The sequence below is a fragment of the Cavia porcellus genome, unplaced genomic scaffold (genome assembly GCF_034190915.1).
Source record: "Cavia porcellus strain 051 isolate PalLab524CR breed Dunkin Hartley unplaced genomic scaffold, mCavPor4.1 scaffold_14, whole genome shotgun sequence".
Taxonomy (NCBI): Eukaryota; Metazoa; Chordata; class Mammalia; order Rodentia; family Caviidae; genus Cavia; species Cavia porcellus.
In genome coordinates this window covers 59,442,558-59,469,517 of record NW_026947497.1, presented here as the reverse complement: position 1 = coordinate 59,469,517, position 26,960 = coordinate 59,442,558, and the positions used below count along the sequence as shown (strand labels likewise).

The 26,960-nt window shown below is 34.1% G+C and overlaps 1 protein-coding gene across 5 annotated transcripts in view; it reads left to right on the top strand.

The window, feature by feature from the left end:
• The window catches only part of Fstl5 (follistatin like 5), a 598,962-nt gene that overhangs the window by 51,194 nt on the left and 520,808 nt on the right, over positions 1 to 26,960 (top strand). For all 5 annotated transcript variants that reach the window (XM_063260930.1, XM_003476994.5, XM_005006804.4 and 2 more), the window contains exon 2: positions 4,347 to 4,488. In XM_063260930.1, coding sequence (XP_063117000.1) covers positions 4,363 to 4,488 — 126 coding nt within the window. In that variant the 5' untranslated portion in view covers positions 4,347 to 4,362. The remainder of the gene's footprint in view (positions 1 to 4,346; positions 4,489 to 26,960) is intronic.

Here is a 26,960-nt window from a genome sequence, read left to right as displayed (position 1 = left end):
CTGACACGTTAAAGTCTAAATTTAGACAGATTCTTTGTAGGTACATACACATGTTTCTCTCCTCTAACTTAAATGAGTTTTTTATCTGGCTGTTCTAAGAAAATGGAAGTTACAACCTGAGATCTGAGGATCATTTTTGCACCGTATGTTCCAGGTGGCTTGTCTTATGCACATGCTTTCCAGTGTTCTCAGAGAGCTGTCAACAAGATGTCAATTAATTATGAAACCCAGCAGGTGGTCAGAGGCTACATACTAAGAAAATGAAATCACAAGTCAGTGTATCATGGAATCGGTTACTGCTCATTTGCAAACAATTTCCGGAATACCTTATGTGAATGAGTTAGCTTTTAAAGATGTAATAATGACATCCTTCCATCCTATGGCAGCAGAGAAAGAAGAAAGTAATTACCTGATTATATAAGCACCATAAACAGAAGCTATCATTTTGTTCAGATTTCTATTCAACTATTTATCTTAAAAAATATTTCAATGAACAATATATTGCAAGGTACATGTTCACAAATGACAAACACAGAACTAATCTTGGTCCTTTGTCTTATCTTTCAGCTATTCCTCTACATCGCTGACCACAAGTGCCTATCTATAATATAAATCAAGTTCTCTTTAAGGAAGAACATTGTCTTTTAATTCTATTTCTGTTAGGAATTTTATGTGAACAACTCAAACTGTAAATAGAGTCAGTTTGATAATTTTTTCTGAGACCAAGCATATATTATTTTTATATAACTTCAGGTTGCCAGACAGTTTTAGACTTGAAAATCATAGGACTAACATGAAAAAATTAATCACAGTTGATAGTATAAACTTTAGATTCAAATAATATAAATGGGTTGTATATATCATGCATCATATAGTGACGGGGATGAAGTCTGACAATTGCATTGATAGATGACTTTGTCCCTGTGTGACCATCATATAGTATATTTATGTAAGACCAGATAATACAGCTCACTACACACATAGGTTTTGTGATAGAATTTATAGCTCCCAGGATATGAAACCCTGCAGCATGTTACTGGATTTGAACATTATAGCCAATTGTAAGCACAGTGGTAAGCATTTATGTATCTAAAAATACCTGAGCATAGAAAAGGTACCGTGGAAATATAGATAAAAGAGAAAATGGTGCCCCTGCATGGGGCATTTGGTGTTAACCTGCAGGACTGAGATTTGCTGATGATTAGTCCGTGGGTGGCTGGATAAGGAATGTGAAGGTAGGGGAATTCACACACACTGCACACTTTACAAACTCTGCACACTACATGAAATACATGTATTACATTTAACTTTTTCTTTAATAGTAACAAAACTGAGCACAATACATTTTTATTTTGTTAATTTATTTACTTTTGTGTATCATTTTTACAATAACACTCTCCCAAAAGCCCAAATTGGGCAGGTATATAGATTTTTTTCTTTAAATCAATGTAATCTTTTTCTATACTACATTTTTTAACTTTTATTTTTACTTGTGACACTTTTCTTTGTTGAGGACTCACAGAAGTACACATTCTAGCCTACGCCCATATAGGATCAGGATTATCACCATCACATCCACATCTTGTCCCGCTGCAAGATTGTAAGTGGCCATGCCAACCCTGGAGCTATCACCTCCAACAGGCCTTCTTGTGGTATAGGAAAAAGGATCTTCCTGTATTTATTTTATCGTCAACTCTGTTCTTTGTAAGAGTATAAAGTGTAGCAAGTACATAAACCAAACCATGTTATGTGTCATTATCAAATATTATTTAGTGTACATACTTATATGTACTGTTCTTTGGCATAATACAGCACAGTAGGCTTTTCCTTGAGCAGTGGGACAAATACATGTGTCATGGGTTTTGCTGCCACAATAAGACTGCTATGACATCATTAGGTAACAGAAATCCTTCATTTCCATTATAATCTCATGAGGCCCGCATGGTAAAATGTATTCAGGGAAACATAATTATGTAGATGGTGACAATTTTTTTGTTTTCAATTTGAAGTAAAATTTCAGGGAGGTATCTTTAGCTTACTGTCTTTCAACACAGCAAATATTAAGGAGAATGTTCTAATTATTAATGTGTGGAAATTTTCTCACCAAAAGTTACTGATATCTTTGGTACCTATTCAAATTTAACAGTTATTAATTTGCTTAATATTTTATGGTGGATGAAATATTTGTAGCTATGTGAAATATATGCGTATATGTGTATACACCCACATAATGGAGAAAAGAAGCAGCAAAGAATAGAAGGCAGATAGGACAGAGAAAAAGAAACCTTAAGTGACCTGTATGACCTCATCTATGACCCAGTCAAGATGAGTTGTTTCAGTCTCTCCTCTCTTGGTTGAGGAGAGAAAAATTTAAGTATTCAGAGCCCTATGAAGACCATCTCTTCACCTGAACTATTTCTTTTTGCTTTATTACTGTGTTATATCTTGCATTGAAAATATTCCATTCAGTTGTCTTATAAAAATACTTACTCTGAGAGAAAGATTTGCATAAAATCTCTTTGCATAAAAGAAACAAGAGATGGGTTGCCAGCGAAAATATTTAATTTTCTGGGTTTTTATATGCTGTGTTGCAATAATGCACATAGAGATTGCATTGCACATGATCAACTGCAAAGTTACATTTCCCTTGAAAGCAGGATGACATTTATTGATGCATTTGTTTGTTGAGTGTCTAATAGGTGCCAGACTCAAGAGATATCATGATGAAACAATGAATAATAAACAAATAAATAAAAATGGCCAAATTCCTATATTCACGAAGTGTGGTGAAGACAGGTACATAATCTGGTGCCAAGAAAAGCACGTAGTTGATTTAACCTTAAGGATCCGTGAGAATATGTACTTTGACATGCTCATCATTGAAGCTCTTGTGGGGAGAATGAATTTATGATGTTTGTACACAAGTGTGAAGGACAGCATGCAGCAGCTGAGGTTGGAAGTAGTATGCTAATGAGCTGGGATAGAACATAGCCAATTTGAGGAGAATGAATTTTGGGAGGACAGATTTTGAAGTTGCATCTAACAGAACATAGTGGCTGGCTTAGCATGAAGGGTAAAGGAGAGGAAAACAACAGTGATGTCTCCTATATCACTGCCTTGGGTAAATAGATGAACAAAAATCTAGTATGTCTTCCTTTAAGGGTGTGTGTACTGTGAAGAGTTGCTTCTGAAATGTGAACATCAAGCTAGTAAGTAAACTAAAAATAATGATCTAAAGACAGACCTCCAGTTGGTTTTGAAAGCCTGCTCTCAGCCAGTTTGTAAAGGTCTCTATCATCTGTTCTTAAATAAGATAGGAAATTCAGAAGAAATGGATAGATTTCTACTTACATATAAATTACCAAAGATAACTCAAGATGATATAAAAATGCTGGAAAATCCAATATCAGTAAATGAAATTGAAGCAATTAAAAAAATCTACGAACAAAGAAAAATCAAGGTCCTAATGGATTCATGAGTGAATTCTACAAGAACTTTAGAAAGATCTAATGCCACTATGTCTCCAACTTTTTAAAGTGAATGAAAGTGAAGTAATACTCCCAAAGTCATTACTAGAGGCAAGAATTGCCCTGATATCAAACTAGAGATGGACCCAACAAAAGATAGAAATTGAGGCCAATCTCTTTAATGAACATAGATGCAAAAATCTTCAACAAGATACTGGGAAACAAAATTCAGCAAATCATGAAAAGTTTATATATCATGATTCAGCCCTTGTCACACACGGAATATTACAAAGAATCAACAACTGTGATCACATATTAAAAAAACTATTGTACAGCAAAAGAAACCACCAACAGAGTAAAGAAAAAACACACATAATGAGAACAGTCTTTTATCAGGCATTCCTCATATAAAATACCAGTATCTGGATAATATAAAGCACTTAAAAAAATCAGACCATTCCAATAAGTCACTAAATTTAAGATTCAATCCAAAAATGGGCATTTAAAATGAAGAGATACTTCTGAAGTAAAGAAATAGAAACAGCAGATAAATATTTGAAAAAAAATGTTCAGTATGGAGATTTCTCAAAGAACTAAAAGTAGAAATTGCATATGACCCAACTATTGGCTTTCTAGGTTTCTTTTAAAGAGCTAAAGATATCATATTACAACCATACATGCATACCGATATTTATAGCAGCAAAATTAATAACTATAATCTGAATAAAAATAAATAGTGTTTGGTATAATCAAAGGGTTAATCTTTATTTAAAGGTGATTACTTATATACATTCAGCTGGCAAGCACTAGCAAAATTTCAATTAGAGCTACAGGTTTATATATGATTGACTATTTTAATATATTTCTTAATTTTGACAGGTGAAAGTCTATAAAGATGTTTCCGAGTTGGTCAGCCATTCTAGTTCTTGGATTCATTCTTCTGGATTCAGAAGGAAGGCCAATGAAAGAAGCAGTACATGGCCTTAAGTTCTATCAGCCTCTAACACGATTGCGACACAAGGTACAGTCCACATTCTGAATCTGCCTGTAGTTTCTACCAATTAAGATTTAAGTTGTTAGTTGTCAAATCATTATTACTTAAGGATTTATTTTAGGAGGCTTGTAGCGATTTTCATTTTATAAAAAAATCACATTTTAAAACAAGGAATATAGAAAATTTATAAATTTACCATTTTGGAATTAAATACTTATTAAGGGAGAGTGAAAATGGGTCACAAAATATATCTTCAAGGTCTGCACGAAGCAATAGAAATAGACTTACAAAATAAAAAGGTTAAGACCTCACCCGACAGATAACTCTAATTTACACATAAATTTTAGTATATTTCAAACTAAAAATATTCTAGAATTTTCTGTAAAGATAAAATACATCTATATCCTTATGTACTCTAGCCAAAAATTGGATTTCATACAAATTATTAATTTTTTTACTTCATCATAAACATGATTTTAAGTAACCTAATTTGAAAATAAACTTATAAGTTGGGCAAATACTTCATGCTAAACAACTTCAAGTATAAAGTAGATATTTAGTCGCGTAAATAATGTAAGCACTTACAATACATTGCAGTAATGCTTTCACTTTGACAATAGATCATAACCAAAAATATACAAAAGAAACATTTTATTAGCTTAAAGTTAATAATACAATTATATTTTTATGGATAGTGCAAGAAATGACATGCTGATTATAGAAGAAAATGTTGTTAATTTGTAAAATTGCTTATGCTACTTGTATTTAAAGGTGAGTGAAATAAATGAATACTAACTTTCTTTCTTATATTTAGTACGTAATATTGGCATTTACATTGCTTACATTTTCATTGAAGTTTTTCGTAAACTTTATTGGGATTTTTATTTGACACTAGGTTAGATTCTTAAACATCTGATTATGTTTAACTTTCAAAACAATCTTATGAAGAAGATACTTATGTACATTCATTTCAGAGATTACAGTCTTAGATTATTAGTTTTTTGGATCTACACATTTATTAAATATATTAACTAGCTAGCCAAAATATGAAGGATAAGTCTGATAAGCAGAGAAAGAAAAAGTACCTAAAATGTGAATGTTTCCTTTAGGAGCATGAGTCTCTGTAAAAATGTAGTCAGGTGAAAGTGCAGTATAACCCCGCAAAGTCATGGATGGTTCAGACTTCATAGCTCAGTCTTTGCGGATTTTTCTTCACAGCCTAATTAATAACTGTTCTTGAAAACCACTGCAATTTTGTGGAGTCACAAATGTCCTTCGCAGTTAGTTTTTTCGAGATAGATTTGCAGGTAGCCAACTTGAGAGCATCATTCAGTTCTTACTGCTGTTGGCTGCTGCCCTTAGGGTTAGCCACTGTAACCCCCTGGCAGATGCACCAGCATTTCTGCATAACAGGGCGCTGTGCCATGTTGCTATCCTGAGTTTTGCTATCCTGTTTTGTTCTACTTAAAGCCCTAAGATCCCTGAGATGCCACCAGAACGTTCTGCACCTTCTAGGATTTTATTAGTATAGTATTTTATTAAATTAAATAACAGCAGTAAACAGCTGTCAATATAAAATATTTAGGGTTTAAACTATAAAAATAGGCATTTTTCTAACCATATTTGAAATTTGTGAGTTTTGACAGTTTTCAGGTGCTCTAGGAACATAACTCCCTTGAAGTAAGGGGGTCTACTTTGTGGAAGATTTTTTGGTTCCTAGTTTGGATATATGCAATTGAAAATTGGCCCTATTTTACTGTCTCTCAGGTGTGTATACTGTCATCTACTTTATGAAATAATAATCAGTTTTTTCCCAATCCAAAATTTAAAGAGTTACTCAGTTTTGGATGTTCCTATAATTACATTGCTAATACAAGATATTAGTTCATAATGTTGCATATCCAGTGAATGTTTATTCTGTGCTATTTGTCTGCTTTGAGTTATGTATCTTGAAATCAGATATGTATGAGAGAAAGAAAGAGTTAGCGAGCTAGATAGATAGAGAAGATTAAACTAGAATGTACAGGGACCATGGCTTGTTCCAAATCCAAGTACCTGCCCGTCACCACATCATAGGATAACCATCCACTCATCATCAGCTTCTCCTAGATCCTCCAAAACCAACTTTCTTTCTGTGAGACATTAGAGATTACATTATAGGCTTTATTTTTGTTTGTATCAGTTACTGTTACCTTCACAGGAATTTCTGGTCATCATTTTGTCACCTTTTCCATCTTCATTGAGTTCTGTGCTACTTTCTTGGTGAGGACTTCTCAAACTGTGATTGAAAATTGATCAGCCATGAACTTTTCCTGTCTCTTCTTTTTCTGTGATTTTCCTTCAACAAAACTCATTACTGTTTGTGACCGTGTATAATTCACATATTAGTTTATTGGATTTTTCTTCCTTTGGGATACAAGGTACTATTCATCTTGCCCCTTTAGCTAAATCAGCATTTGGCAAGTGGTAAATAATTGGTAAATATGTGGAGTGACTACCTTCACCTAATTACTATTTTAGGGCTGAAAATGAATATGTATATTTCCAGTTATGTAGCAAGTTGAAGAAAGTTTTCTTTTCTATCATCAGGATAAAATTAATAGAACAATACCTCAAAATTTTTAATAATTTTTTGTTTTAAAACCATATTTTTAGTGAAATTGCAAAAGTTAGAAATATATAAGACAGTTTCGTAAGATTGAGAAGATGGATAAGAGTATTTTCCATTGATGTTAGGATTCAATAATATTTAGTTACTGGCTAGAAAAGTATAAAATAAAATACTATGAACACCTATTTCTAAGAGGACAATATGTAATTTATCAACTAGGGATTTCTTACTGTTTTTTTGAAATTATGTATTATTTCTACCCTTTTTCTGTTTTGTTTTGTTTTTCTTTTTAAATAAAAATTTAAAAAAATACTATGCTCAATGTCTTCATTCCTGATTAGCCATGTTTATATTTTCTCTAGAAAACTATTAGTGTTTTGAATCTAAACATATATATATATATACACATACATATACATGTATTTTCATATATCTCATTTTTTCAGAAATTTATGTGCCAAATGATAATGGATCACATTTTGAGAATTTAGAGTATATTTACAAACATGTGCATACATATTTCTATCCTTTGAAACTACATGTATATAAAAATGTTCAAATTTATCTAGTTTGTCTTATAATAAAAGTGGATAATTATTTTTTCATGGTAATTATAGGAATCTAACTTATAGTACACAAATACATATCTGAGGGATCTGATCGTGTGTGTTACCTAAGTGCATTTCTTCAACAGCACTTATGGAACACCATATGAAGCAATTCATTAGCACTGAAGAATCAAAAAGTCCAGTCAGTGAATCTAAATCCCCAAAGTGTTGTTTTTTTCATTGCTACTTTAGTTTAAAAACTGTAAAGTTACATCATGCTCAATTCTTTGACATACATTGATTGTCATGTAATAGTTCTGGGAGGCAGGAAATATTCTGAGTCATTCAAGTGACATTTTTAAAACTTGGAGATGTCAAGCAACTTTATCAAGGTCAGGACAGAGAAATTGCCAGAATTAATGAAGTCAGTAAGAGGCAGGGAAAAGCAGAGTTAGGCAAGAGATGGAGGCAAAGATAACATTGATGGCAAAGCGATAGACCATTGGCCTCAAGAATCACCTGATGTTATTTCAGGTTATTTCTCTTGCTCCTCTGTGAACAAATCCAAGAAGTCTTCAGATCTATTTCTGAAATGAATGTCTTTTGATGGCTTTGGCCAACCTCCCAGGGAGCATTCATTAGCAAACAATAATAATGGCTCTAATAACAGATTTGTAGAGAGTAATCTGGCTGTCAAGCATAGCACAGCAACTATTGAATGCTTTGTGCATTTATGTGAAAGTTTCCTGAAGTCTCTCAAATTTTGAGCTATGTATAAAATTGACGTGTTCAAAACAGGGTATCCCAAACTTAACAACGTCACCAGGCATTAATTTCTTTAGAGCAGATACTCTGTTAGTTTTATTCTATACATTAAATTCTTTAGTTAAATAGTATCTTTATAGATTTATAAAGATACTATTTATCTATATCATGATATAATCATGATATACTTTTATCATGATTTTATAATTTAAAAAATTATAGTTTAAGTAATTGTTTAACTGCCATTTACAGTTGTTAAGTAATTGTTTAATATACAGAAGGTACGTTAAGCAGGAGGACTTAGAAATATAGTCTTTGAATACCGTAATGCAGACTACAAAGTTGGTACTCTCTGCAGGAATCTGGCCTGAGTGCCATGCATTTCTTGTTTTCCCACATGGTGGTCACGTGACAGGACGGTAAACTCACACGTCTCTGTCCCTTCATTGTTGGATAAGGTCGGGTATCTAGGTTTGGCTGATCAGTTGAGAACAGAAATGGCATAGAAATGTATTATGATAAAAATTTCTGAACACCTGTAAAATCTTTCAGAGCTCTTTTTTCCTACAGGTCAACAAGCAGTATGTGGCGGTGGCTGCCTGGTCATCCAAAGCATCTGTAAGCCCAGGGTGACTAAAACACTGTGGGGATTAGAGATGAAGGAAAGAGCTTTGTCACTTCAAATGATTGCGATTTGGGAGCTGTAATCTCAGCCTAGTCCCACCTCATCCTCCCAGATATTGACAGACTTAAACGCACTTCACTTAAACCCACATCATGTAACTCTAAGTCCTGTGCTTTTATTATCTGTATCTATGTGGCTCCCTGCTTTTTCCATTCTTGTCTTTTTCTTTGTTCTCATTTATCCCTTATTTCTCTCATCTCTATACTTTTTGCTGGCTTGTAATTATCCATCAAAATCTAATCTTGTTGCCTTTATAATCTTGTAATAAACATATACTGATATTTTATTATAATAACATGGGCTTAATTGGTTGTTGTAAATTCTTTAAGGGTTAGAACTTTAAGCTTATTACTGTTTCTTACCTATACTGCTACACTGTTTACTAATGAAGATAAAGTTAATGTCGAGGGAAGATCCTGCAAGGGCAAAAGAAGTGTTCTTAGAGTTAATCAGTAGGGCCACTTAAAGTAATTAACATGCTTGTATTTCCATATGTCCTATGTTCAACTTTACAGTGAAAGCCACTCCTAAAAATCTAAACTGAATTATGATTATTTTACATCTTGTGTGAAAATGTTTGTGAGTAGTCACTGTAAAAATGGGGCAGAGGATGAGCACAATCACTTTAGCAGAGGGTTCTGCTATTCACAGTGGCACCAAGAATTCATTTGTGAGATGACATTGTTGGCTTTAGCAGTCAAAGAGTTACAGTTGTGACTTGGTGAAGAGTAGCGTAAATAAACTCTAGAAAAGAGACAAACATTAAAAGAAACATCAAAACTCCTACTGCTCAGAGGCTATGCACTTTAAAGCAAACTAAAGTGTAGTTGTTATTTCCTAAGAGATGAAACAGTGCAGCACGACTCCAGAATGTGTACGACTGCTTAGGAGGTCTTAGAGGGAGGCCCTTTAAAATGTCCATGTACTTTTCAGAGGTCAGGAGATGAGCAGGTCAACAATCTGGAGCAGTGTCTCCTGAGATCCATGCCATGTTGGAACTTAGGACTCTGGGAAGCCAAGCCAGCACCTCCCCTCCCTGGTAAGCGGTGGTAGTGTGGCCCACTGCAGCCCTTCCAGGGGGAGAACTAGCTGTGTCTCCTGAAATCCACGCCATGTTGGAACTGAGGACGCAGTGAAAACAAATGACCATTCTGCCTCCCTGCTTAGCAATAGTGAACCTACTGCTACATGGCCTAGAGTCAAATATCCCACTTCCCATATCCTCCTTCTCCTCCCCCTCCCCGTCCATTAGCAAGTGGGAACCAGAAATCTGAGCATCTCCTGGGAGGTTGACCATAGCAAATAAGGGGGACTTCCTTCTACCATTTCTTTGAAGGCAAATATTTTTATTACTGTTTTGCTCTTTTCTGATTATCGATACTGCTCTAGTCAATATTCTGTTTTGACAAGTTCTATAGTGTTCTATATTTCATCTCATTTTGATATACGGGATTGAAAGAACAACTATTATAAAGATAACGAAATATACTGTGATACCTATTACTGTTATCGCGGTAACCTGCTGTGAAGTTCTGTACCAATTTCACTGTACGATCTTAGTTGGCTTTATTCTGCTTATTCTGTTATACACTTTCAAAATAAAAATTTTAAGAAAAACATAACAAAACAAAACAAACAAACAAACAAACAAAACCACAATCTGTATCCCAGACTGGGGGAGGAGTGGGAGTTAGAAGAGTAACTCTAAAGAACTAGGTAATCAAGTGTTCAGAAATATACCAGTTTACACAGATTGAAAGCCATATTCCATCTGTTTCATGAAGGTTGATTACTAAATCTTAGAATTTTTCTAATCAATTAATTAATGTTTGAAAAACCAGTATGGGTTTGAACTTTGAGGGGCACATGAAAACCCAGTATTAAGTGAATCATCCTAGTCCCATGTTTTCAACTACACAAGAACTAGTCAAGAATAATTTACTATACTTTTTTGTTTTTTTTTTTAACTTTTTATTTTATTAGTACACATTGTGGGACATAAGGATTATATGTTTGTGAGGAATTAGTATATATACATATTTAATTTTTGATCCCTTTTCCTTCCCTCTCCTCCATCCATCTGTTCCCTTCACTTTTGCAAAGGTCTTTCTGCTTGCTATTATTTACAAATATCTTCAGATATCCTTCTTTATTGCAGAATCCAACTCCATCTTGTATAAATTACACATTTTCTTTAGCCATTCTTCAAATATGGATATATAGGCTTCCTCTAAGAGTCCGCTATTACGAACTGTGAGGCTGTAGTTACGGCTGTTCATGTATCACTGTAATATGATGTGCTTAACTCTTCAGAGATGACATCTAGAAGGGGAATACTGGGTGAAATGGAACTTCTAGGTTTAGTTTTCTGAAGAATTTCCATACTGATTTCTACAGTGGTTGCACCAGTTTACATTCCCACCAGTAATATAAAAGCATTCCTTTTTCCCTGAAACCTCATTGTTTTTAATTGTTTAATGTCTTGATGATAGTCAAGAAATCTTTCTGCAGTCAGAAGAAATCTCAGTATTTTAATTTGCATTTCTCTAAAAGCCCCAAATTTGAAATTGTTCAAGTATTTGCCCGCCATTTGTACTTCTGAGAAATGTCTATTTTTTACTGATGTCCATTTCTTTTTCTTTTTTTTTTTTAATTTTGTTTAAAAGGAAAAAGAGAAAAAACAGAACAAAACAAAATAGTGTAAGGGTACAAGTAATATAGAACTATAAAAAAAGAGTAAGAAATCACCAGTTAATAGATTACACGTTATCATCTTAGAGATAGTGGTTCAAGTCACAGGATCAAAGCATACAAAGTGGACATTCAAACAGTGCGACTGAAAACAGTTGTGTTCAATGGTCCAATCAAAAACATTAATATGATCATCTATTTAACATACCTAAACACACTTGCTATTGTATCCTTTAGAGCACTTTTTTTCCCTCTGTTTATTACAACAAAATTTTACACATTTTGCGTTTTATTATTTCCATAGTTCTTATTTCTTTTGTTTTGGAAGAGAATAAAATCAAATATGGCAAAACAAAGCTGTCAGTCAAAACCAAGGATAGACATAGCACATGATGTAAAAACAAAGTACAAGGTTATCGACAATGGTTACCATAATGCCTCTTCCTTCCTTAAAAAGAATGGTCTATCTCATTAGGTATTATAAAGTTGAGCAAAACAGTAGAGAACAAGACCAATAAAACCTAAACCTTGTAAACACTACAGGACTTCCAAAGAAGATAATAGTCAAACCAGAATGGGCATCATAGTGAATTTTATTGCCTTCAAAGTAGTTGCCTATACCTTCAAAATTGATACTATCATACAGAATGGAACAGAGTCTAATCAGTCAAAACAAGATAGTGGGAGTATTACAGGACTTCAAATCAAGTTAATAGGAAATCAAAAAATTTACTATAATATATCCTGCTAATTTTTTTGATTTTTTCCCCTTAGTTAAAAAATAATAAAAAAATTTTAATAATTTTTTAATGAATAAGGGAGAGATTGAGATAAAACAGGACATAACAACATGGCAATACAGGTCAAAGCATGACACTTTCAGCAACCTAGTGCTTCACCACCAAATACCCCCCAACTTAATAGTAGTTACCATAGTGTCTTTTTCCTTGAAATATCTGAATATAATTTCTTATACTATAGCATCAAACATGTCAAGACAATGTAAAACCATTCAAGTGGAAGAAAGCATTGTAGGGTATTTCGAAGCAGCTAACAGAAAACTAACAATGGTTTCTATATTATCTCTTTGCCTATAACAATTTTTGTTTATACTATCACATATAATAAAATCCAGCAAGATACAACATGATAAAACCAATGGAGATAGAAGAGCTATAGTTTGGTGGGGCTTCAAAACAAGATGGTATTAAATCAGCACTAGCTATTATGATGTCTTGTTTTCTTCAAAATAGATGTTCATCACAGGCAATAATATCAAGCAGCCCAGAATAAAGCCATTCCAATTAATAAGTGAAAACTTTATAAGGCCTCAAGGACACGTAATGGGGAATCATGATTACCACATACTTTTATATATTTGAATCATTTCCTATACTAGGGAAACTATTCAGTATTCATACATGCGAGTTTGATATATTTCACTTATGAGTATGGTTTCAAGCTGCGCCCATTTATTGATAAATATCTCAGTGTGATCCTTCTTTATAGCTGAGTAGTACTCCATTGTATAAAAATACCACAACTTTTTTATCCATTCCTCAGTTGATGGACACTTAGGTTGTTTCCAAGATCTGGCAATTGCAAGTTGTGTTTATAGGTGGACATATATCACTGTGCTATGATGCTTTTAGCTCTTCTGGGAATATGCCTAGAGGTGGAATAGCTGGAATAAATGGGACTTCCAATCCCAGCTTTTTGAGAAATCTCCAGACTGACCTCCACAAAGGTTGTACCAGTCTACACTCCCACCAACAGTGCAGGAGAGTTCCTTTTCCCCAACAGCCTCTCCAGCATTTTTTGTTGTTGGTTTTCTTGATCCTGGCCATTCTTTCAGGAGTGAGATGGAATCTCAGTGTGGTTTTAATTTGCATTTCCCTAATGACCAATGATGAGGAACATTTTTTCATGTATTTATTTGCCATTTGTATTTCTTCATCTGAGAAGTGTGTATTCATCTCAGATGCCTATTTTTGAATTGGATCTTTGAATTTTGGGGGTCTGAGTTTTTAAAATTTTTTATATGTTTTAGACAGAAGTCCCTCGTCTGAGGGGGAGTTCACTAAGATCTTTTCCCAGTTTGTGGGTTTTCTTTTCACTATGCTGGAGATTTCTTTTGACATGCAAAAACTTTTTAGTAAGAGGTGGTCCCAGTTATTGATTCTGAGAATTATTTCCTATGCAGTTTTAGTCCTGTTCATGAATTCTCTACCTACCCCTATATCTTCAAGATTTCTACCTAATTTGTCTTCCAATAGATTTAGTGTTTCTGTTTTGATGTTCAGATTTTTGAACCATTTAGATTTTAATTTAGGACATGGTGATAGGCATGAGTCTAGTTTTAGTTTTTGGCAAATTGAGAGCCGGTTTTTCCAACACCATTTATTAAAGAGACTGTCGTTCTTCGAGTGAACCTGCTTGGATCCTTTATCAAAGATAAGGTGGTTGAGTGTGTTTGTAGTTATGGTTGTATCTTCTAATCTATTCCACTGATCTTCGGCTCTGTTTGGATTCCAGTACCATGTTGATTTTACTACTGTTGCTTTGTAGTATAACTTGAAGTCAGGGATTGTGATGCCTCCTGCCTTGCCCTTTGCTATTCTATGCCTCTTCTGGTTCCAGATGAATTTTAGGAGTGATTTCCCTAGATCTATAAGGTATGTTGATGGTATTTTTATTGGGATTGCATTGAATCTGTATAACAGTTTTAGGAGAATGACCATTTTCACAATGTTTGTTCTTCCTATCCATGAGCATGGGATGTCTTTCCATTTTCTGAGATCATCTTCAATTTTTTTTTCAGTGTGTTATAATTTTCGCTGTATAAGTCTTTCACTTCTTTTGTAAGAGTAATTCCTAAATATTTCATTTTTTTGCTTGCTAGTGTGAACAGTGTGGCTTCTCTTATTTCTCTCTCTGATTTTGTTGTTAGTGTATAGGAATGCTATTGATTTCTGAGTATTGATTTTGTATTCAGCTACATTACTGAATTTATTTATTATATCTAAGAGACTTTCAATGGAGTTTAGGGAGTCTTCTATGTAGAGTATCATTTCGTCTGCAAACAATGATAATTTAACTTCTTCTTTTCCTGTCTTTACCCCTTTTATTTCTCTCTCTTGTCTAAATGCTCTCGCGAGTACTTCCAGTACTATATTGAATAGGAGTGGTGATAAAAGACATCCTTGTCTTGTGCCTGATTTTAAAGTAAAGACTTTCAGTTTTGGGCCATTTGGTATGATACTGGCTGTTGGTTTGTCATAGATGGCCTTTATTATATTGAGGTAAAGACCATCTATTCCAATTTTCTGTAAAGTTCTTATCATGAATGAATGTCGGACCTTATTGAAGGCTTTTTCTGCATCTATAGAAATGATCATGTGATTCTTACTTTTGGATTTATTAATATGGTGGGTTACATTTATTGATTTACGTATGTTGAACCATCCCTGCATGGCTGGGATGAATCCCACTTGATCATGGTATATCATCTTCTTGACGATTTGCTGCATCCTATTTGCCAATATTTTATTGCGGATTTTTGCATCTGTGTTCATTAGGGAGATCGGTCTATAGTTCTCTTTTTTAGTTGGGTCTTTCTCAGGTTTTGGTACTAGAGTAATATTTGCTTCCAGGAATGACGTAGGAAGGATTACTTCCCTCTCAATTTCACTGTATAGTTTGAGGAGTGTCGGCATTAGGTCTTCATTGTATTTCTTGTAGAATTCTGCAGTGAATCCATCTGGGCCTGGGCTTTTCTTTGTAGGTAAGGACTTAATTACATGTTCAATTTCATTGATAGAGATTGGATTATTCAGCAGTTTTACATCCTCTTGATCTAGCTTTGGTACTTCATATCCAGTGATGTTAGAGTACAAGCAGGTCTGTCACAACATGAAAAACATAGCATTCGTTACTGCACATGTCATGTGAAAAGACCACATCATTGCCAAAAACACATATGCTAAGCCTCTATAAATGAATATCTTAATGTGAAATACAACATCAATTTCAGAAACATCATTTTTGACACAGGAAATGAAACATGTTCATCAAAAAATTAAAACAAATGCAAATTCAAAATTATGGTTTCTTCCCAGTGTGAACATTTTCATGCATTTCATAATATGTATGTGTGCTGAAAGCTTTTCCACAGTACCTCATGCGTAGGATTTCTCTCCAGTGTTAATCCTTTCATGCTTCTTATGATCTCCACATGTGGTAAAAGCTTTCCCACACTGTTTACATACATACTCTCCAGTTTGAATTCTTTCATGTTGCTTACAATCTCCACATGTTGTAAATGTTCTCCTGCATTGCTTACATACATAGGGTTTCTCTCCAGTGTGAATTCTTTCATGTTCTTTAAAATCTCCATATGTTATAAATGCTTTCCTGCATTGCTTATATACATATGGTTTCACTCCATTGTGAATTCTTTCATGTTTCTTACAATGTCCACGTTGGGTAAAAGCTTTCCCACATTCCTTACATATATATAGTTTCTGCCCAGTATGAATTTTTCACGGATTACACATTATGTACTTGTGATAAAAGCTTTCTCACAGTGCTTACATATATTGGTTTTTCTCCAGTATGAATTATTTCATGGACGCAAATATACGTATATAAGAACTTTACAGAAAGCTTTCCCACATTGCTTACATTTTATAGTCTTTCTCCAGTGTGAATTCTTTCATTTTGCTTATAATGTTCATGTTTGGGAAAAGCTTTCCTACATTGCTTACATAAAGTTTTTCCCTCCACTTCAATGTTTTTCATGGAGATGACATTGTGCTGTGTTTCTGTTTCTTACACACCCATATTAGCTTCTGGAATACTAAGGAATACTTCTTTACACTGATTCCAAAATGTATGTCCATAGCATTTCACTACCTTGTCATTTCTATAGCAGCAATGTTCATAAAAGGTTTCCCCCTTCACATCTCTGTAGAGTTACTTTTGGGATGGACTCAGCAAAGTCCACTCCTCACTGTTGAAGTTCACAGCAACATACTCAAAGGTCACCACCTTCTTCAGGGTCATACATATATTTCTCAAAGGAAGGTTGAGTTGCAAGGCCTGGGATAACTTATATTCTCTCATAAATTCTTGAATTGAGGGGCTGGGATTTAGCTCAGGGTATAAGCACCTGCCTTGCAAGTGTGCGGTCGTGAGTTCGATCCCATTGCCTAGCTCCGAGGTCTCCTAGGTTCTTTCTAAGCAGTCCATAGCGAATAGAAGCCACAAATCGTGCTCTAGCAAACATCTAGCTCTCCCATTTTGGCCCTGGACTCGCAATTGACCGCTGATGCCCATTTCTTCCCTCTTTTTTTTTTTTTTTTTGTCTTTTTCGTTTTTTTATTGGTACCAGGGATCGAACTCACGACTGCCTGCTTGCAAGGCAGGTGCTTATGCCGCAGAGCTAAATCCCCAGCCCTGATGCCCATTTCTTACTAGGCCTTTTTTTCAAGGGGATCCTTATATATTGTACAGGGACATTCTTAGTATACTAATTCTCTGTCCAAAAACTGCCTGGCAAAATCTTTACCCATTCTGTAAGCTGTTCTTCACTCTGTTGGTTGTTGTGAAGAAGTTTTTAATTTGTTATGATCCAATTTGTAGAATTTTTTGGTACCAGGGTTCAAACTCAGGACCTTCCCTTTGCCATGCAAGCTTTTGGGCACTGAGCTGTGTCCCAGGCTATGTAGATTCTTGATATCATTTCTTATGTTATTGGCATTCTGCCTATGCCTATGTTTAGGAAAAGATTTATGTATTTTATCATCTAGCAGCTTGTGCTCCTGTTTTAACATTTAGATCCCCGATTCTTTTTTATTTTTCTTTATTACCTAGTCAGAGACATGGGCCTAGATTGAATATTTTGTATGTAGATTCCCAACACCATTTATTGAAGAGGCAAGATCAGATGGCAGAATGGGCCTGAGGTTGGCTCTATATCCTTTATTCTGTTCCACTGAGGTACATGTCTGTTTTGTCTCAATACTATCTTGTTTTTATAATATAACTTGAAATCCAGGATTATAATGCCTCCCACTTTACTCTTGTTGTCCAGGATTGCTTTTGCTACTCTGGGTCTCTTCTAGTTAAATATGAATTTTAAAATTGTTTTCTTTAGTTCTGTGTGCAAGGAATATTGTTGGTATTTTAATTGGGATTGTGTTAAGTCTGTATATCAGTTTTGGAAGAAAGACAATTTTGATAATCATACTGGTTCTGCCTGTCCAGCAACAAGGAATATCTTTCCATATTCTGATACCTTCTTTAATATCTTTTTCAGAATATTACAGTTTTCATTATAGAGGCTTTTTACTTCGTTAGGTTTATTTCTAAATGTTTAATTTTTCTTGATGGTTTTGTGAAAGGTATTATATTCTTAATTTCTTCCTTGATGAGCTCCTTATTGCTGTGAAGGACAAATACTGATTTTTATGTTTATATCCTGCTACAACTACTTAATTTAGTAATTAATTCTTGGAGTCTTTCAGTAGATCATTTTATGTCTCCTATGTGGAGAATAACGTCCTCTGAAAATAATAACTGATTTTTCCTTTCCCATAGGAATGCTTTTTATTTCTTTCAGTTGTTTGATTTCTCTGGCTAACATTTCTAGTGCTGTATTGAACAGGAGTTGTGATAATGGATTTCCTTGTCTTTTCTTTTTTCTTTCTGAGGAAAGCTTTCAACTTTTCTCTGTTTAATATGGTGTTGGCAGAAAATTGTTATAAGTGATTTTTTTTTCAAATCAGATTGCAATAAGAACTCTCTGTATCTATATTTCCAAAACACTTTTTTAATCATGAAAGGACGTTGAATTTTGTCAGAGGCTCTTTTTTGTCCTGCTAATATGCATAGAGATAATTTTGATTACATTGCATTTAGCCAAGCTTACTTTACTTGCTAGTATGTAGTCTGTCTTGGAGAAGATTTCACGTGCTGATGAAAAGAAAGTGTATTCTGTTGTTGTTGGGTGGAATGTTCTATAGGTATCTGTTTACTCCATATGTACAAAAAGTTGGTTCAACTATGATATTTCTTTGTTGATTCCTTATTTGATCTTTCTACATGTGACAATGAACTACTGTGTTTCTTCATAAAAAAGTGTGTATATGTTTATATGATCTTTTATGTCTAGTGACATCTGTTTTATGGTTTGGTGCATACATGTTTATATTATTGCTTTCTATTACATTGTTTCCTTATCCAATATGTAGTGATCACTTTTGCCTCTTACAAATTTTGGCTTGAAGTCCACTTTGAGAATGCAGTAGGTAGTTCTGCTTATTTTCATGTTCCTGTTTAAAGAAATGACTTCTATTCTTTGCATTTTAGTCTCTGAATTTCTTTTGGATTAAATGTATTTGTTTCTGAGTTTTATTTCTTGACCCATTCTACAAACGGGAACTAGGACTGTTCGTATTGAGAATTACTGTTTATTTTCCTGTTGATAATTCCTTTTTTTTGCTTCTACATACTTGCTCACTGTTTGTTATATTCATTCCATTAGATATTTTGGTATTGTTAGCTTCATTATCTCTTTCTAAAATATCCTTGAGAATTTATGAGTGCCAGTTTTGTGGTCATGAACTTCTTAAAATGCTCCTATTCAAGGAAAGGCCTTAATTTTCCATGAATTTTTCAGGATATATCAGTCTGCATTAGAATTTTTTTTTCTTTTAGAGCTTGAAACACTTCACTCCAAACCCTCCTGACCTTTAAAGTTTGTGTTCAGAAATATGCTTTAATTCTAATAAATTTACTTTCATAAATGATCTTTTGCAAGATTTTCTCCTTGTGTTCAACTCTGATGTGTTCTGGAGAAGTTCTTTTCTCACTGTGGCTGTTTTGGTCCTATGAGACTCATTTATCTCGGTATGTTTAATTCTTTACTTACATTTGGACAGTTTTCTGCTGTTATTTTTGTAAGCAGGGTTTTTCTGTCATTTGTGCTGTCTTTGGATTTTACTACAGAGTACTGGCCCTATGATCTCGTTATGACACGTTTTCCTCATATTGGTCACTTCTTCTGCCAGTAATTTCAATAGAATTTTTAAACTATTGGATTTCTTTTTGCACTTCTATATGGATTATAATGATTTTGCTGAAATGTTCATTCATATTTTGTTTTGTTTAGAATACCTATCTTTTCTGTATCTTCTTACTCACTGAAGATTTTGCTTAAGTCCACTATCTGTTTAGTTATATCTTCTCTGAGCTCACCAATCACCTTATTGATCTTTTATCTTTTTTTTTTTCAAATAACTCAGCTACATAGCTTATTATTCCTCTGCTTTGCTGCCCCATTGATCAGCTCTGGGAAGGTTGGGGATTGTTGAAGGCATTTAGTTGCCTTGTCTTTTTCGTGGAGAATTTTGGGTTGTTTATAGTGAAAAGACACTACTGCTTGTATGAAGATCTGCTTAGTGTCTGATTTTCAGTTGTGCACTCTGGGGATGGCTATTTGCTTCTATTATAGACCTCATCATTCTGCTAATATGAGAGGGAAGGATAAATGGGCAGTATTGCTAATGAAACAAAGACAATCCATATATTGGCACAGAGGGAAAGGCAAATAGCAACCACTATGCTACCCGGCCCACAACAATGATAGTGTCAAAGACTAAGTGGATATTGATGGAGTATAAGAGCCAATAATGTTCCACCCTTAACCATAGAAAGGAGACCTATAAATAAAAACTAAGACAAGAAAATGTTGAAATAGAGTAAATACCTCCTGAAGGAAACAATTGCAACTCCATTAACTGTGGAAAAGAATTCCACAGTAATTAACCATCTGACAGTAGTGACAGTCAGTGAGAAAGAAAAAATGAAAACGCAAAGATCCAAGTAGATTTATTGCTAAACCTGAGAGGGTCCTCTCTGCGTGAGTAGAGTGGACATTAAATCTCTTACAGGTGAGAGCCTGATTATATGTTTTCTTTTTTTGAGGGGGGAGTTTAGGGATTGGGTTTGAGAAGTGGTGAGCTTGTGGCATGCTGCTGCTGCTCTCTGTCTTCTGTAAGCTGCTGTAGAGTCTTTGGGGACCAGCTGTAACCTGCTAAATATGTTCTGTGTGGCTTGTGTAGAATGATGCCCACCTTTCTTTAAGATGGTGAGTGGGTTCATTTAAACTGGCAGTGTCTCTGGGCTCTGTCAGATACTAGTGAAGACAGAAGGTGTGGGGAACAGGAAAATGAAAGCTGCAAAGTAAAAAAGGAAATAAAAGGCGAAAAGGAGAGAAAAATGAAATGAAGGATCATTTAAGGAGTAAAAAGATATTCAGAGAATGAGAAGAAAATTCAGAAAAGGAAAAGTAAAAATCAGACAAAAACAAGTAGAAAAAGAGACAACAGCAAAATAAAAAGAAAAAGTGAAAAAAGTAAAATGTACCAAAAAAGAAAACAACAAAAATCCAAACTCCATAAGTAATTAAAAAGTTAAAGTCCTAGCTTTAAAAAGTCAAAAAATAAACAATAATTTCTGATTCTTTTAAAAAGAAAATAAGTATGAGAAATCTTAGGAGTTTTAACAGAAATTGCAGTTAATAACAAAAATTTTGTCTCAGTTACTTAAGGGGCCTACACAAAAATTAAAAGACATAGTTGTTTATAAAAATTTCAGTTATGGATGATCAATAACTTCTAGGGATCTGGGGACTTGGGATTTAGCTCAGCCACATAGATGCCTTCCTGGCAAGCATGAAGTCATGAGTTTGATCCCCAGTACTAAAAATAACCCCCCAAAAGCAAAACAGAACCTCCCCAAACTTCTAGAGATCTAATGTGCAAAAGGGCAGCCATAGTTGATACTGTGTTGCATTTGTGACATTCTATAAATGAAAAAAAACTTCAGTTTTACCCCACAAACACAAATGCAAACACACATGGAAAGAAACTGATAAATATATGATATGACAGATACATTAATGAACTTAACAAACATGATCATTTCACTGTGCATTTGGATATCAAAACAACACCCTGGATTTTTTCAGCATACATCAATAAAGTGAAAAAAACACATAAGAAGTTCTTTCTATGTGGATAGATGATAAGTTAGATCATCTGTCTACACCTACATCTGCATCTCTGTCTCCATCTGCATCTATATCTGTATCTACAGCTATAGCTATAGCTATGTCTATTTGTCTATGGTCTGCCTATTGTCTACCTACTAAAACACTGAGGATCACTGTGGCATTTTCATACGTGGATGTAAAATATTTGAATCTTGTCTGTGCCTCCATTACTCACGCTTGGACCTTTTCTTCCCTTACTTATTCCATTTTTCTTGCCCAATAATATTTTTATGTGTTATAATTATCATGCTAAAAGCCAGAAAATAATACTCTCTGTTTTGTAATGATGACTCTGCTGACAAAGGTCAGTTTTTTCTGAGTTCCTCTGCTCCGTCTATCAGATACTGATAGGGCATGGAAAGATGCACCTAAGCCTTGCATCAGTGACTGAAAACTGTTAAGAATCATGAAAGTTCTGAGATGATATCATCTTTTCAGCAGTAAGTTTACTCACCACACATAGTTTGATGAGTAGTTTTAGAAAAGTACATTTTTTCCAGTTCAGTCACAAATAATACTTTGTTGTTCACATCTATTCCAGTTGCTGGATAACAATATTTCAACTAGCTCTGTGAGTCAACTTTCCCTAGAAAGTGCAAATACCAAGGATGCCTGGCCACTCAGCAAATATCATGGGCAGGTGACACAAGAGGATCTATGAGCTAGAACAACAGAGCTGTTTTATGGGCCATTAGTACAACTATTTTTTGCAACAGAGCAAGCCATGTCTGCTACACTGGGATGTATGTACTCTTGCATTTTATCCTGTAAATAGATATGCAATCTCTTTTTTACAAGGATATAAACATACTTGATGGTTGTACCAGAGAGGGTGTTTTATCTATGTTCCAAAGCTATTTGCTATATTAGGTTCTTGAACAGATAAACTGAAGCAAATGGCAGCCGGCCTCACTGCTCACAAAAGGTTCAGAAACCTGAGCGCTGTAGCTCAATTTTCTTCCAGTACATATCAGTAACACTGCCATAGTACCCAGGAGATTGGAGCACGTCTGCCTGAGGCCAAAGCATGTGATTAGAAAACCAAGTACAAGGTTATAGTACTGCCTCTTATACTTGGTTAACTTTGTCTTCTTAAAACCTTTCAGACAGTAAATAAGAGTTTCGTTGATTTTTGAGTGTGTTTGCATGTTTATTAATTCAAACCAAGATATATTTTCCCATCTGGAGAAAAAAACACATTCAATGGACTGAATACTTTGCTAAAATCAAAAAGATAATAAAAGGACATATCTGACCTTCACCGTGCTCCAGGTTAAGATCCCTTCTGAAAAATGTCTGTTGATCACTTTGAAAATGAGTTATCCATGCAGTACTCTTGTTAGAGACCTGAGCTGGCATGCAAAGAGATGCTTCTTCACATATGGATGGCCCTACATTCCACTATTTTTTGGATTTTAAACTAGCTATCACATGTAAAATTAGTTTTTTTCTGAAAAATTATGTTTGAAATACTAAAAATACAGTGGATTATTATTCCATTCATATTTATTCAACACCAATATAGCAAAGGAGACAGAGTCAAAGTTGTATGAGACATTGCAGCCAGGCTGCTACTATTTCAGCACACTGCACATTGTCACTGGGGGCAGGCATGATATTTTCTATTGCACAAAATAGAGAATTTCTTGTGTCATGAATTGCAAAATTTTCTCTCACATTTCTGTGTATATTTATCTTTTATGCACATTTATCTAATCTTTGAAATTAATATATTGGCAAGTTGGCATTTAGAGTCACCATCAATGTATACATTAATTATAAGTTCTCTGTGCATCTTTAATTATTAAATAATCAAGTGTGGATTTTACTAGCAATGCAAGGAAATACCCTGGTTTATGAGCTTGTCCTTCAGAATGTTTAAGTGATTAAAACCCTGTGGTATACACACCACAATTGAAAAAGGCGCTGCTACTTTTAGTTACTATTACTCATTGCTATACTTGTTGCATAGAACTTTGTAGTTAATGTTATTGTTTGGAGGCAAAGCTCTTTTTGACTGTGATATAAACTGATTATTTTAGCTGAAATTAGTACTCAGATTTTCTGTTTTCAAGAAATTATTTATCTTCAACACTCTGCCTTAAAAGTGATACTTCTTTTTATGACCCTTTGATTATCTCCCTTTTAAAATTCTTGAATATCTGATTATACACAAAAATATAAAAATTGTTTATATTAATGAGGTACCATGAATATTTGATACACTGCAGTTTTTGCCGACAAAAGTAAATTCATTCCATTATTCAGCCAATATTTTCTAACTACCTACTATGCAGAAAATATTGAACAAAACAATTTATACCATGTTGTGCTTAACCACACAGCTTGATTCATTTCTGTTACATACCAAGGTGACTAGAAGAAAACACATGTGGGCAACTGTACAGGAAAAAGTTCATTAATGTGAGAATTTGATCAGCAGGCTGTCTGAAGGTGATTGTGGGTTTGGCTTGGTGGCTACATGGATTAAATGCAGCCCAATCCTAAAAGACAGGCCAATCAATCATTGCAGAATCAGTTGGCAGAAACCATGTGAAATTTGTTCCCAAGTTGTCAGGTATTCTAGAGTGTGATTTATTTATCATTTTAAATTGGGGCAGGGGCTTTTCTGTTTATTAATATTTTAAAATAGACCTTAATTTTAATAGCCCTTTTAGCAAATAAGAGGACTTCTTATAAGCCCCTGATACCACAAATACATGGATTTTCAATTATTAATATTATATCCTAGAATGAGTTTTAAAAAAAAAACAATCAGTGATCATGCATTGGTACAGTTCTATTATGCAATCCATGATTCCCATAGGGTTCAGTCTTGGTATTGTACGTTGTATAGATCTTGGTAAGTGAATGCTGGCATGTGTCTGCCCTTACAGTATCACACAGAGTAGTTTCACTGCTCTAAAAACCTATGCTGTATCTGTTCATTTTTTGTTCTCAAAATCATCTCAAAGCCACTGCTCTTTTCCCGTCTCTCTTTTTCAGAATGTCAAAAACTGGAACCATGGTGTATGTAGCCTTTTTATATTGGCTTCTTTCACTTACAAGCATGCACTTAAGATTTATTCATATAATTTCATGACTTGATGATACATTGCCTTTAGAGCTAAAACAAAATTCCATTCTATGAATGTACTTTGCTACACTTAGTGCACTTGCCTACTGAGGACATCTTGGTTGCTTCCAAGTTTCAGCAGTTATGAATAAAACTGCTATAAAAATTCATATATAGCCTCTTCTCTAGACATAGTTTTTCAGCTCATTTGAGTGAAATAGCTAGTCAAGTAATAGAATGATAGGGAAAAATACATTTAGTTTTTGAGAAAAATTACAAACTGTCTTCCAAAGTGGCTGTACCATTTTGCATCCCCATCAGCCATGAATGAGACTTCCTGTGGCTCCTATGTTCATCACTGCATTGGCAGGATTCTAAACTTTGTCCATTATACTAATTACCATAAGGGTTTCTTGTTGTAGTTGTAAATTGAAGTTAAAACATCTTTTCATATGCATTTCATCTCAGTGTGTTTTCTTTGGCAATAGTATATGTTCATGTCTTTTGCTTGTTTTAGAATGGTATTATTTTCATTTTGTTGATTTTTCAATATTCATTGTATAATTTAGAAAACAGTTGTTTTTCAGAGGATTTTATACTTTCTGCAAGCGTAGCTCATTTCTTTGATAGTGTCTTTGACATTGGAAAAGTTTTTAAGTGCAGCCAATCAATTACCTTATTTATAGATTAGGTCTTTAGTGTTGTGTTTACAAAGTCATTACCAAACCCAAGGCCATCCTATTCCATATAGCATAGGATTTTATCCTTCTAGGAATTTCAGTTTTCCAAATTGCATTTAGTTCTTGGATCAATATTAAGTTAATTTTTGCAAAAAATTTAAACTCCATGTCTAGAAATGTTTTGCATGTGATTATCCAGTTGTTCTGAAAATACTTTTTTTTTTTTTTGAAAAAAGAAATCTTCTGTCTTTTATTGTATTTTTTCTGTTTGGAAGCGGAGAGAAAGTTAAAAGAAGAACTGAGAAGAAAGAAGTAATCATCTGTGTTATTTCCACAGCAATACGCTTCTTCTGACAGATTCCAACACCTAACAGCAAGGCAGTTAAAGCACCCCAACAATCCAATCACCTCCCAAAATTTCCCACTTACTACTGCATGACAATTTAGGAGGACCCTTTGGTATGAATCATAAAAGCAACAATTACAAAAGACATTTTAAACAAGGTATAAAATTTGATTTTTATTATGCTTAAGTTTATTGGTACAATTTAGATACACATAATGATCACATTCATCATAGGAAATTTGCACCTGCACGTGATACGTTCATTCCTCTTTTTCTCTTCATCCTCTTCCTCTCGCTTCAACTCCTTTTCCCCTTCTTATTTACCAAGTTTTGTTTCCATTTCTGCTGTTTTTCTTTTGTTTTCCTTTTCCGTTCTTCTCTCCCTAGTGCCCCTTTCCTTTTGAGCATTTTCTTCTATTTCACAATGTCTATTGTATATTTGGTTCTTATTTATACTTTCAGTTTCTCATACCAGAGAAACAATGTGATACTTACATACTTGTCTAATTTATTTCACTTAAGAATATGGTCTCAATGTCCATTCATTTAGCTATAAATGACTCAAATTTATGCTTCTTTATGGCTGAGCAGTACTAGGTTGTGTACTCTCACTGTTTGAAAGTCCACTTTATATGCTTCAATTTTGTTACTTGAACAACTATTTCTAAGATGAGAACATGTAATCTATTAACTAGTGATTTCTTGCTGTTTATTTTTTAAATTTTGTATTGCTTGTACCCTTTTTCTATTTTTTTCTTTTTCTCCTTAAATTAAAAAAAAATACTATGGTTTTTTATCCATTTCTCGGTTGATGGGAATTTGGTTGTCTCCAAGATTTAGGTATTATAAACTGTGCTACTGTAAACATGTACCCATATATCACTGTGGCATGATGCTTTTAATACTTTTGGGAAGATACCAAGAAGGGGAATATCTGGGTCAAATGGGTCCTTTATTTATTTATTTATTTATTTGAGGAA